We start from the raw sequence: 13,545 nt of genomic DNA, 5'->3' as shown, positions 1-13,545 counted from the left end.
GCACTGGGGGCACTGGGATAGGACTGGGGAGACTTGGAGAAGGCACTGGGAGGGCACTGGGGGCACTGGGATAGGACTGGGGAGACTTGGAGAGGGCACTGGGAGGGCACTGGGGGCACTGGGATAGGACTGGGGATGGTTGGAGAGGGCACTGGGAGGGCACTGGGGGCACTGGGATAGGACTGGGGATGGTTGGAGAGGGCACTGGGAGGGCACTGGAGGCACTGGGATGGGACTGGGGAGACTTGGACAGGGCACTGGGAGGGCACTGGGGGCACTGGGATGGGACTGGGGAGACTTGGAGAGGGCACTGGGAGGGCACTGGGGGCACTGGGATGGGACTGGGGAGACTTGGACAGGGCACTGGGAGGGCACTGGGATGGGACTGGGGAGACTTGGACAGGGCACTGGGAGGGCACTGGGGGCACTGGGATAGGACTGGGGAGACTTGGAGAGGGCACTGGGAGGGCACTGGGGGCACTGGGATAGGACTGGGGAGACTTGGAGAAGGCACTGGGAGGGCACTGGGGGCACTGGGATGGGACTGGGGAGACTTGGACAGGGCACTGGGAGGGCACTGGGGGCATTGGGATAGGACTGGGGATGCTTGGAGAGGGCACTGGGAGGGCACTGGGGGCACTGGGATAGGACTGGGGATGCTTGGAGAGGGCACTGGGGGCACTGGGATAGGACTGGGGAGACTTGGAGAGGGCACTGGGAGGGCACTGGGATAGGACTGGGGCACTGGGAGGGCACTGGGGGCACGGGGATAGGACTGGGGAGACTTGGAGAGGGCACTGGGAGGGCACTGGGGGCACTGGGAGGGGCACTGGGGAGACTTGGAGAAGGCACTGGGAGGGCACTGGGATAGGACTGGGGCACTGGGAGGGCACTGGGGGCACTGGGAGGGGCACTGGGATAGGACTGGGGCATGGGGAGGGCACTGGGGGCACTGGGAGGGGCACTGGGATAGGACTGGGGATGCTTGGAGAGGGTCTGGGGGCACTGGGAGGGCACTGTGGGGACAGGACGACACTGGGGGGGGACAGGAGGACACTGGGGACAGGAGAGGAGGACACTGGGGGGTCTGGGAGAGGGGGCTGGGGGGGGGACAAGGGACACTGGGGACACTTGGGGGGGGGGGACTGGGGACAGCTGTTGGGGGGCAAGGGAGAGTGGGGACAGGACAGGACAGTGGGAGGGGCCCTGGGGACAGCTGGGGGGGGACAGGAGGACAACCTGGCAGGGACAGGGGACACCCGGGAGGGGGGGCTTGGGGGGGAGGGGACTTGGGGACAGCAGGAGAGCAGGACAGGGGGGAGGGGACACAGGGGACAGCGGGGAGGGGGGGCAGGGGGACAAAGGGGCGGGGCCAGAGGGCCGCGGGGGGGAGAGGACAGCGTGGGGGGGAGGGACTGGGGGCTGCGGCGGGAAAGGGGCCAAGCCCCACCCCCACCCCCCGCAAGCCCCACCCCCCGCAAGCCACGCCCCCCTGCCCCGAGGGGCGGAGCCCACCGCCCAGGTGCCTCCCACCCCCCACCCCCCGAAGCTCAAAGCCATTGGATGGGGGGAGGGAGGGAGGGGAGGGCATGTCCCGGGGGGGGGGGGGGGGGGGGGGGGGGGGGGGGGGGAGGGGGGAGGCGGGGCGGGGGGGCCCGGTAATGAAATATGTACGAAGGGGGCGTGGCCCGGGGGCGTGGCCCCGCCCCTCCCCCGCGCGGGTGTGTCTGTAAATAGGTCCCTTTTGAACACCTTTGATACGCAATAAAGCCCCGGTTCGTAACCCGGCTGCCGCGGGGGGGCGCTGCGGGGCGGCCACCGCACGGGCCGCTGGGGGGGGCACCCGGGGGGCGCTGGCAGCCAGCGTGGGGACGCTGGGAGCCACTGTGGGGACACTGGGAGCCACTGTGGGGACACTGGGAGCCACTGTGGGGACACTGGGAGCCACTGTGGGGACACTGGAAGGCACTGGGAGCCACTGTGGGGACACTGGGAGCCACTGTGGGGACACTGGGAGCCACTGGGAGGATACCGAGAGCCACTGTGGGGACACTGGAAGGCACTGGGAGCCCCTGTGGGGACACTGGGAGCCACTGTGGGGACACTGGAAGGCACTGTGGGGACACTGGAAGGCACTGTGGGGACACTGGGAGGCACTGGGATGTACTGGGAGGCCTCCCTTTCCCCTCCCCCGGCCCGGCCTGGCCCTTGAGCCGCGCCGCTGCTGCCCGCTCGCCTTGGCGTCTGCCGGCTCCGCACCTTGCCGCACCCTGAGCCCCGCCCGGCACCGCCCAGGCCCTCAGCACTGCGACGTCCACCGCGCCCAGGAGGAGCCTATGGTGGGGCGGGGCTGAGGGAGGAGGGAGGGGCATGAGGCTTAGGGTGGAACCGGGACCGAAACCTGGCAGAAATCAGGTCACGCCCTACAGTGAGGCCACCCCCCCCAAGGAGGCCACGCCCTGAAGGAGGCCACACCCTGGTGCAGGGACATACCCTGATGAGGCCACACCCTGAAACTGGACACACCCTAAAGTAGCGACGCCTTGATGACACACCCAAGAGAATTAGACCACTCCCCAGACCTTAAAGGAAGGGGGGACACACCCTAAAAGGGAGGCCACGCCCCCCCTAAAATTAAGACACACCCAATACTTAGGCCACGCCCCAGACTCGGGACACACCCTGAGGAGGCCATGCCCCCAAGTCAGGCCACGCCCCAAAATAGGCCACAGCCTAAAGTGGGGACATGCCCCAAAAGAAGGCAACCACCCACTTAGGCCACACCTTAACACTTAAGCCACGCCCCCCAAATTAGGCCACGCCCCAAAGTGATGACACCCCCCTAAAAGGAGGCCACGCTCCTAGCGAAGCCACACCTTGAAAGCCAGGCCACGCCCTAAAGTGAGGACACTCCTTGAAAAAGTAGGATGCCCCCCCCACCAGGCCACGCCCTTGAAGCTGAGCCACGCCCCCAAATAGAGGACCGCACCCTGATGGAGATGCCCTAAAAGGCCGCAACCAGAGCTAGCCACGCCCTGAAGTAGAGCCACGCCCCCAACAGGATTGGCCACGCCTTTGAAGCGGGGATAGGCCTAAAACTGGGCCCCAACCCCCCCCAAGTGGGGCCAGGCCCTGGAAGAGGCCACACCCTACAGGGGAGCCACAGCCCCAAGCAGGAAGCAGCCAATCAACAGCGAGGCCCCAGCTGATTGGCTCCTTTGGGGAGCCCCCAAGTGGGGGGGGGGGGGGGGGGGGGGCTCTCCCCCAGCCAATAAGCAAGCTCCCTGGGATCTCTCCTCCCACTGATGATGTCATCGACCTCTTGGTTAACGTCAGCACCGCAGCTGATGACATCATCACCTCACCGGTGACATCACCACCCCCTCCCCACCCTCCCCCCGCTGATGTCGCCACTCCCTCGATGACATCATCACCCCTCCCTCCCCTCCCCCTGACAGATGACATCATCACCCCTTGATGACGTCACCCCCTCCCTCCCTCCCCCCCACTGATGACGTCACCACCGCACATCTCCCCACAGCTTTATTCCCCTCGCTCCTTCCCCCCCCGCAGCCGCACCCCTGCCCCGCCCTTTCCCCACCCCCACCACGCCCCCCCTGCCCTTCCCACCCCCCTCCCATCCTCCACCCTCCCATCCCCCCCCTCCAGCGCCCCCTAGAGCTCCCCCCGGGCGTGCCCCATGTAGTGCTCGTGGAGCTCGGCCAGCAGCCCGAAGGCTCCGGCGCACTCGGTGCAGCGGTAGGCAGGGGGAGGGGGAGGGGGCGGGGGGGGGGGAGGGGCTGGGAGGGGGAGGCCTCCTTTGGGCGGGGGGAGGTCCCCCAGCCCCTCCCCCGCCCCCCGAGGGCTGGGGGGGGGGGCTGGCGGGGTGGCGGCGCCGGCGGCCGTGCTCGCAGCGGTGAGCCCCCAGCGCCGCCGGCGCCCCGAAGCCCAGCCCGCACTCGGCGCAGATGTAGTGGAAGGGGGAGGGGCGCGGGGGGTGGGGCGGGGCGTGGTGGGCGTGGCCTCCTCCTCCCCCGCGCCCCCCCCCTACCCCGAGACCCCCCACTCCCACCCCCGGGGGAGGCCTCTTCCTCCCGTGGTAGCTGCGGTGCACCTTGAGGGCGCGGGAGGTGCCGAAGCCGCGCCCGCACTCGGGGCACTGGTGCGGCCAATCGGCCGCCCAGGAGCCCCCCCGGCGCCCCGCCCCCCCGGCCACGCCCCTGGAGGAAGGGGGGTGGGCCAGGGAGAGGTGGTGGTGGTGAGGGGGGGGGGCTGTCCCCGACTCCGACTCCGACTCCCCCCCCACGCCCTAGGCTGACCACGCCCAGGGTGGCCACGCCCTGGTCCGGGTGGGCGCGAAGGTCCTCCGAGGGGCGGGGCCGAGAGCCTGGAAGAGGGAGGGGACAAGGGGGTGTGGTCAGAGGCAGCATGGTCAGACTGGAGTGGGTGGGGTGGGGTGGGGTCAGGGCAGGTCCAGAGAAGCGCGGGCGGGGCCGGTGCAGCCGGGTCAGGTGGTGCCAGGATAGGTGTGGTTGGGGTGTGGCCAAAGGGGTGGAGTCAAAGCGGACCTAGACGAAGCGGGTGCGGTTGGATGGCAGCGGGTGGGGCCAAGAGGGATGTGGCCCAAGTGGGTACAACCGGGCTGGGCGTGGCCAAGGTGGGTGTGGTCAGGCTGGGCGTGCTCAAATGGAGTAGACCCAGAGTGGGCGTGGCCAAAAGGGTGGAGTGAAAACAGATGTTGGTGCAGTGGGCGTGGCCAGGGTGGGTGTGGTGACAGAAGTGGCAGCAGGCAGGGCGGCAATGACACGGGGTGGGGCTAAGGTGGGTGGAGTCTATGGATCAAAAGTGGGTGTGGTCGGGGGGGCGTGGTCGGGGGGGCAGTACCTGCGCAGCCATTGGCTGGGGGCGTCGGGGGGCCGCTGTCCCCTGATGACACCGAAGTGGCCTCCGAGTCCTCCTCCTCCTCGGGCAGCAGCCGAACACCTGGGGGGGGCAGACCCCCATAGCACCCTAGGGAGCCCCTAGAGCCCCTATAGCACCCTAGGGAGCACCTGGAGCGCCCCCTAGAGCCCCTATAGCACCCTAGGGAGCCCCTAGAGCCCCTATAGCACCCTAGGGAGCACCTGCAGTGCCCCCTAGAGCCCCTATAGCACCCTAGGGAGCACCTGCAGTGCCCCCTAGAGCCCCTATAGCACTCTAGGGAGTACGTGCAGTGCCCCCTAGAGCCCCTATAGCACCCTAGGGATCCCCTAGAGCACCCTAGGGAGCACCTGCAGTGTCCCCTAGAGCCCCTATAGCACCCTTGGGAGCACCTGCAGTTTTCCCTAGAGCCCCTATAGCACCCTTGGGAGCACCTGGAGCATCCCCTAGAGCTCCTATAGCATCCTAGGGAGCCCCTATAGCACCCTAGGGAGCACTTGGAGCATCCCCTAGAGCCCCTATAGCACCCTAGGGAGCACCTGCAGTGCCCCCTAGAGCCCCTATAGTACCCTAGGGAGCACCTAGAGCCCCTATAGCACCCTAGGGAGCACCTATGGAACTTTATAGAGCTCCACATAGCACCCATGGGACCTTGTAGCTCCATACAGCACTCAAAGGGACCTGCAGCTCAGTAAAGCACCCATGGGACACTAGAGCTCCATAGAGAACCCAAAGGACCCCATAACTCCATAGAGCACCCATGGGACCCCATGGCTTCACACAGCACCCACGTGACCCTATAGCTCCACACAGCACCCAAGGGACCCTATAGCTCCACACAGCACCCAAGGGACCCTATAACTCCACACAGCACCTACAGGACCCTATAGCTCCATACAGCAACCAAGGGACCCTATAGCTCCACACAGCACCCAAGGGACCCTATAGCTCCACACAGCACCCATGGGCCCTTATAGCTCCATACAGCACCCATGTGACCCTATAGCTCCACACAGCACCCAAGGGACCCTATAGCTCCACACAGCACCCATGGGACCCTATAGCTCCACACAGCACCCATGTGACCCTATAGCTCCACACAGCACCCAAGGGACCCTATAACTCCACACAGCACCTACAGGACCCTATAGCTCCATACAGCAACCAAGGGACCCTATAGCTCCACACAGCACCCACGTGACCCTATAGCTCCACACAGCACCCATGGGCCCTTATAGCTCCATACAGCACCCATGTGACCCTATAGCTCCACACAGCACCCAAGGGACCCTATAGCTCCACACAGCACCCAAGGGACCCTGTAACTCCACATAGCACCTATAGGACCCTATAGCTCCATACAGCACCCAAGGGACCCTATAGCTCCACACAGCACCCAAGGGACACTATAGCTCCACATAGTACCCACGTGACCTTATAGCTCCACACAGCACCCATGGGACCCTATAGCTCTACACAGCACCCAAGGGACCCTATAACTCCATACAGCAACCATTGGGCCCTAGAGCTCCATACAGTACCCACTGGATGCTATAGTTCCACATAGCACCCATGGGACCCTATAGCTGCACCCAGCACCCAAGGGACCCTATAACTCCATACAGCAACCAAAGGACCCTATAGCTCCATACAGCACCCATGGGACCCTATAGCTCCATACACAACCCATGAGATCCTATAGCTCCACATAGTGCCCATGGGACCTTATAGCTCCATAGAGCACCCATGGGACCCTATAGCTCCATACAGCACCCATGGGCCCCAATTGGTCCACACAGCACCTATGGGACCCTATAACTCCATACAGCACCCATGGGCCCTTATAGCTTCTCACAGCACTCATGGAACTCTATAGCTCTACAGAGCACCCATGGGTCCTTATAGTTGCATAGAGCAGTCATGGGACCCTCTAGCTCCACACAGCACCCAAGGGACCCTATAACTCCATGCAGCACCCAAAGGACCCTATAGCTCCACACAGCACCCAAGGGACCCTATAACTCCATGCAGCACTCATGGAACCCTATAGCTCCACGCAGCACCCAAGGGACCCTATAGCTCCATACAGCACCCATGGGACCCTCTAGCTCTACACAGCACCCATGGGACGTTAGAGTTGCATACAGCACTCATGAGACCCTATAGCTTCACACAGCACCCAAGAGACCCTATAGCTCTATACAGCAACCAAGGACCCCTATAGCCCCATAGAGCACCCAAGGGACCCTATAACTCCATACAGCAGCCATTGGACCCTAGAGCTCCGTGCAGTACCCACGGGATGCTATAGCTCCACATAGCACCCATGGGACCCTATAGCTCCACGCAGCACCCAAGGGACCTTATAACTCCATACAGCAGCCAAAGGATCCTATAGCTCCATACAGCACCCATGGGATCCTATAGCTTCATACAGCACCCATGGGACCCTATAGCTCCATACAGCACCCATGGGATCCTATAGCTTCATACAGAACCCATGAGATCCTATAGCTCCACATAGTGCCCATGGGACCTTATAGCTCCATAGAGCACCCATGGGACCCTATAGCTCCATACAGCACCCATGGGCCCCTATTGGTCCACACAGCACCTATGGGACCCTATAACTCCATACAGCACCTATGGGCCCTTATAGCTTCCCACAGCACTCATGGAACCCTATAGCTCTACAGAGCACCCATGGGACCTTATAGCTGCATAGAGCAGTCATGGGACCCTCTAGCTCCACACAGCACCCAAGGGACCCTATAACTCCATGCAGCACTCATGGAACCCTATAGCTCCATACAGCACCCATGGGACCCTCTAGCTCTACACAGCACCCATGGGGCATTAGAGTTGCATACAGTACTTATGAGACCCTATAGCTCCACACAGCACCCAAGGGACCCTATAGCTCCATGCAGCACTCATGGAACCCTATAGCTCCATACAGCACCCATGGGACCCTCTAGCTCTACACAGCACCCATGGGGCATTAGAGTTGCATACAGTACTTATGAGACCCTATAGCTCCACACAGCACCCAAGGGACCCTATAGCTCTATACAGCAACCAAGGACCCCTATAGCCCCATAGAGCACCCAAGGGACCCTATAACGCCATACAGCACCCATGGGACCCTAGAGCTCCATACAGTACTCACGGGATGCTATAGCTCCATACAGCACCCAAGTGATGCTATAGCTCCATAAGCACCCATGGGACTCTGTAGCTCCATACAGCACCCAAGGAACACTATAGCTTCACCCAGCACCCAAGGGACCCTATAGCTCCACACAGCACCCATGGGACCCTATAGCTCCACACAGCACCCATGGGACTCTGTACCTCCACAGAGCACCCATGGGACCCTATAGCTCCATAAGCACCCATTGGACCCTAGAGCTCCACATAGCACCCATGGGGCACTATAGCTCCATGCAGCACCCATGGGTCCCTATAGCACCCATATTTCTTCCCCCCCCCCCCCCCCAGCACCCCCAGTCCCCCCCTCACCGGGCGAGGCTCCTTCATCCTCCTCTTCCTCCTCCTCTTCCTCGTCCTCATCCTCCTCTTCCTCCTCCTCTTCCTCCTCCTCCTCCTCCTCGAAGGCTCCGTCCTCGCTGCCGCCGGCCTCCCCCGGCCGCCTCCCGTCCGCCATCATGGCCGCCCTGTGCCAGGGGACACACCCACGGCGGGATGGGGACACGCCCACCGCCCCACAAGCCCCTCCCATCAAGCCCCACCCGCCCCCAAAGCAACCAATCAGGCAAGGACCTCCAGGTTCTCCCCACAACACTCCAGGCCCATCCTGCTGGCTCCAAGGCCACGCCCACCGCAAGCTGGGGACACGCCCACTGCGTCCAGGCCACGCCCACCGCTCCACAAACCCCTCCCATCCAGCCCCATCCTCCCGCAAAGCAACCAATCAGATAAGGCTCTCCAGGTTTCCCCCCCGCCCCCCAACACTCCAGGCCCCTCCTGCTGGATCCCAAGCCACGCCCACCGCACTATAAGCCCCTCCCAGTGTGTCCTAAGCACACCAATCACAGGGCAGAACTCCCCAGGCCCCTCCCACAATGCCTAGGCCCCGCCCATCCTCCCATAGCCCACTCCCACGTAACATTAGGCCCCTCCCAGCTACTCCAGACCCCTCCCATCCCACACTGAACCCCTCCCAGACTACTCTAAGCCCCTCCCACAAAGCCTTAGGCCCCTCCCCTAGGTCCCTCCCACCATCAATAGGCCCCTCCCACACGAACACAATGCTCTTCCCCCTACAAATTAGGCCCCTCCCACATGCCCATAGGCCACTCCCACCAGCCCCCTAGACACCTCCCACCCCCCCTTAGGCCCCTCCCACACAACTCCAAGCCGCTCCCATTTATTCCAGGCCCCTCCCTCCCTCCCCTAGGTCCCACCCACCACCCCTTAGGCCCCACCCACCACCCCTTAGACCCCTCCCACACTCCCACAGATCAGCATCGTTCATTCCAGACCCCACCCTCCCTACAATAAGCCCCGCCCACCCCCCCTTTGGCCCCACCCACCCCCCCTTTCACTCAAGCCACACTGCCGCAGGCCACTCCCATTGCTCCGGGCTCCTCCCTCTCCCGAGAAGATCCCGCCCACCACCGTTTAAGCCCCACCCACCACTCATGAGGCTCCTCCCACACTGCCACAGCCCACGCCCACTCATGCCAGGCCCCTCCCCCACTACGCTAAGCCACACCCACCACCCCATAGGACCCTCCCCCTCCCTCCCCCCCCCCTTCCCTCGCATCCCGCGCGGGGGGGGGGAAGGGGGGGGGCGGGGCTTGAAGGGGCCCCGATCCCAGCGTGCCCCGCGCGGCCGGCGGGATGGGGGGGAGGGGGCGTGGCCCGAGCCCCTTTTCCCACACTGCCCCGCGGCGGCCACCCCCCCCCACCCCCCACCCCCTCCCCCCCCCCGCCCCCCCCCCCTTCCCCCCCCCGCCATAGGCCCAGCCCCGCGCGCTCACCGCCGCGGAGCCGCTCGCGCCCGGCCCGCCGCTGCCGCCGCCGCCGCGCGCATGCGCGCGGGGCGGGGGGGAGGGGCCGACCCCGAGCGGCTCCGCCCCCTCGCCCTCCCCCCCAGCTCCGCCCGCAAACCCGCCGGGAGATGACGCGAGGACGCAGCCGCGGCCACGCCCTCCGCACATCGGCCACGCCCACCCGCAGCGGGCACGCGCGAGGGAGGGAGCGGCGCTGGGAGGCACTGGGAGGCGACAGAGGGGAGACTGGGAGGCACTGGGAGGCACTGGGAGGGGAGTGAAGGGATACTGGGAGGCACTGGGAGGCACTGGGAGGGGAGTGAAGGGATACTGGGAGCTACTGGGAGGCACTGGGAGGGCACTGAAGGGATACTGGGAGCTACTGGGAGGCACTGGGAGGGCACTGAAGGGATACTGGGAGCTACTGGGAGGCACTGGGAGGGGAGTGAAGGGATACTGGGAGCTACTGGGAAGCACTGGGAGGGGAGTGAAGGGATACTGGGAGCTACTGGGAGGCACTGGGAGGGGAGTGAAGGGATACTGGGAGCTACTGGGAGGGGACAGAGGGGATACTGGTAGCTACTGGGAGGCACTGGGAGGGGACTGAAGGGAGACTGGGAGGCTGTGGGTGTCACTGGTTCCACTGCATCCCTTTATTTCCCCACGGGGTGGGGTGGGTGTGGTCAGGACCCACTTCCGGGGGTCGTGGACACCTCCCGGCCCCTCCCCTTAGAGGAGGAGCAGGAGCAGGAAGGGGAGGAGCCAGCCCGGCCCCGCCCAGCTCTGGCTGCTCCCCACGGGGCCCTTGGTTCCCTGCTTGCCCTCCAGGGGGCGCCCCGCGGCCGAGCGCCCCGCGGCCATCCTGTCCCTGGCGGCCGCCTTGGGGTCGGAGCCGCCCTCCGTGACGTCACCGCCGCCCCTCGTGACGTCACCGCCGCCCCCGGCCGCCGGGACGTCCGCCTTGCCCCTCTCGGCGGCCATCTTGGGTGTGGCGCCGACTCCCTTGAGGTCTCCCGGAGGGGTGGGGGTGGCGCCGGCGGCCATCTTGGGTGTGACCTCCGCGCCGCCGGGCGCGCGGGCGGTGCCGGCGGCCATCTTGGATGTGGCGTTGACCCCGCCCGATCTCCCGCGAGGGGCGGGGGCGGTGCCGGCGGCCACCTCGGGCGTGGCGCCGACCCCGCCCGATCCCCCCGGAGGGGTGGGGGCGGGGCCGGCGGCCGCCTTGGAGGCGTTGTGCGGGGCGTGGCCGTGGGGGAGGAGCTCCAGGCGCGGCCAATCAGGGTCGAAGAAGGCGGGGCCGAGCAGGTGGCGGTTGCAGAGGTCCTCCCCGCAGCAGGAGCCAATCAGCGTCACCACCTCGTCCCCGCGCCGCTCCCCCCGGCACGTGGGGTCCCGCGTGCAGCCCCGCACCTCCCGCCACACCGTGGCGCCGCCTGCGGGCCGGCGGGGGGACGTCAGGCCCCTCCCAGCCCCTCCCGAACCCCTCCCAATCCCTTCCCAGCCCCTCCCGAACCCCTCTCAGTCCCTCCCAGCCCCTCCCAATCCCCTCCCAGCCCCTCCCAATCCCCTCCCAAGCCCCTTCCGAACCCCTCCCAGTCCCTCCCAATCCTTTCCCAGTCCCTCCCAATCCCCTCCCAGCCCCTCCCAAGGCCCTTCCGAACCCCTCCCAGTCCCTCCCAATCCCTTCCCAGTCCCTCCCAATCCCCTCCCAGCCCCTCCCAAGGCCCTTCCGAACCCCTCCCAGTCCCTCCCAATCCCTTCCCAGTCCCTCCCAATCCCCTCCCAGCCCCTCCCAATCCCCTCCCAATCCCTTTCCAGCACCTCCCGAACCCCTCCCAGTACCTCCCAATCCCCTCCCAGCCCCTCCCAATCTCTTCCCAACCCCTCCCAGTCCCTCCCGAACCCCTCCCAGTCCCTCCCAATCCCTCCCAGTCCCCTCCCAATCCCCTCCCAGTCCCTCCCAATCCCTTCCCAGCCCCTCCCAATCCCCTCCCAGCCCCTCCCAATCCCCTCTCAATCCCTTCCCAGCACCTCCCGAACCCCTCCCAGTCCCTCCCAATCCCTTCCCAGCCCCTCCCAATCCCCTCCCAATCCCTTCCCAGCACCTCCCGAACCCCTCCCAGTACCTCCCAATCCCCTCCCAGTCCCTCCCAATCCCTTCCCAGTCCCTTCCAATCAATTCCCAACCCCTCCCAGTCCCTCCCAATCCCCTCCCAATCCCTCCCAATCCCCTCCCAATCCCTCCCAATCCCCTCCCAATCCCTCCCAAGCCCCTCCCAAGCCCTTCCCAGCCCCTCCCAATCCCCTCTCAATCCCTTCCCAGCACCTCCCGAACCCCTCCCAGTACCTCCCAATTCCCTCCCAATCCCTTCCCAACCCCTCCCAAGCCCCTCCCGAACCCCTCCCAGTCCCTCCCAATCCCCTCCCAGCCCCTCCCAAGCCCCTCCCAGCCCCTCCCACTCCCCTCCCCGCCCCTCCCGGTGCCGCGGCGGGGCAGACCCAGGCTGAGGCTGAGGTTGCCGTGGAAGCAGCCGCGGAGGTCTCCGTAGCAGGAGACGATGGTGGTCGGCTGGCAGGGCCCCTCCTGGGGGCAGCCGAAGCAGCGCAGCCCATTGGGGGCCTGGGAGCTGCCATTGTCTGCTGCAGACCAGTACAGACCAGCATGGACCAGCAGGAACCAGCGCACCGCCCCCCCCCCCATCCCCCCCCCCCGAGCGTGCCACTCCCTGGCCCCTCCCAGTCCCTCCCAATCCCCTCCCAGTCCGTCCCAGTCCCCTTGCAGTCACCTCCCAGTGCCTCCCAGTCCCCTCCCAGTCCACTCCAACTCCCAGTGCTCTTAGAGTCCCTCTCAATCCCCTCCCAGTCCATCCCAGTCCCTCCCACTCCCTCCCAGTCCCCTTGAAGTCACCTCCCAGTCCCTCCCACTCCCTCCCAGTCCCCTTGCAGTCACCTCCCAGTCCCTCCCAGTGCCTCCCAGTCCCTCCCACTCCTTTCCAGTCCCCTTAGAGTCCCTCTCAATCTCCTCCCAGTCCTCTCCCAGTCCATCCCAGTCCCTCCCACTCCCCTCCCTGTCCCTCCCAATCCCGCCCAGTGCCTCCCAGTCCACTCCCACTCCCTCCCAGTGCCCTCAGAGTCCCTCCCAGTCTCCTCCAATCCCCTCCCACTCCCTCCCAGTGCCTCCCAGTCCACTCCCACTCCCTCCCAGTGCCCTCAGAGTCCCTCTCAATCCCCTCCCCGTGCCCTCCCCGTGCCCTCCCCGTGGCTGCCAGCGGCCTGGCAGCGCCCCCAGCGGTACCGGGCAGGGGCAGGGCGCTGTCGGTGCCGAGGGGCAGCTCCCGGTTGCAGCCCCTCCCCTCCTCGCACTGCCGCCGCTGCACGAAGAGGGCCAGGCCGCCCAGGGGGAGGGCCCGCGACGAGGCCCCGCCCACGCCCCGCGAGCAGCCCCGCCCCCCCAGCGCGAGCCGCCCGTGACCTGAGGGGGAGGGGGTCGGGGGGGGGGGGGGGGGGGAGGAGGAGGAGAAGGGGGGAGGGAAAAGATCAGACCCATAGCGACCCAAAGGGACCTACAGCGACCCATAGGGACCCATGGCGACCTATAGTGACCCAT

General features: G+C 65.9%; 1 protein-coding gene across 1 annotated transcript; it reads right to left on the bottom strand.

The window, feature by feature from the left end:
• Window positions 1-2,334: 2,334 nt before the first annotated feature.
• On the bottom strand, window positions 2,335-13,545 carry LOC128899830 (basic proline-rich protein-like). Its single transcript, XM_054179538.1, has 9 exons — window positions 13,506-13,545; window positions 13,234-13,410; window positions 12,438-12,578; window positions 10,737-11,371; window positions 9,927-10,162; window positions 8,443-8,597; window positions 4,885-4,983; window positions 3,649-4,387; window positions 2,335-2,350 (listed from the first exon to the last, which is right to left on the bottom strand). Exons 1-9 carry the CDS (start codon window positions 13,543-13,545, stop codon window positions 2,335-2,337), a joined length of 2,238 nt encoding a protein of 745 aa, XP_054035513.1.

Source organism: Dryobates pubescens, unplaced genomic scaffold (assembly GCF_014839835.1).
Source record: "Dryobates pubescens isolate bDryPub1 unplaced genomic scaffold, bDryPub1.pri scaffold_77_arrow_ctg1, whole genome shotgun sequence".
NCBI classification, from domain to species: Eukaryota; Metazoa; Chordata; class Aves; order Piciformes; family Picidae; genus Dryobates; species Dryobates pubescens.
This window is presented reverse-complemented; position numbering and strand designations above follow the sequence as displayed.

What these genes read in the sequence shown, in the direction of transcription:
- LOC128899830 (XM_054179538.1), bottom strand. Translation starts at nt 13,545, where the DNA reads ATGGGTCACTATAGGTCGCCATGGGTCCCTATGGGTCGCT. An exon ending in ATGGGTCCCTATGGGTCGCT is followed by an intron (nt 13,411 to 13,505) that starts GTAGGTCCCTTT and finishes CCTCCCCCTCAG; the next exon opens with GTCACGGGCGGCTCGCGCTG. An exon ending in GCGCGAGCGGCTCCGCGGCG is followed by an intron (nt 8,598 to 9,926) that starts GTGAGCGCGCGG and finishes CCCCTGGCACAG; the next exon opens with GGCGGCCATGATGGCGGACG.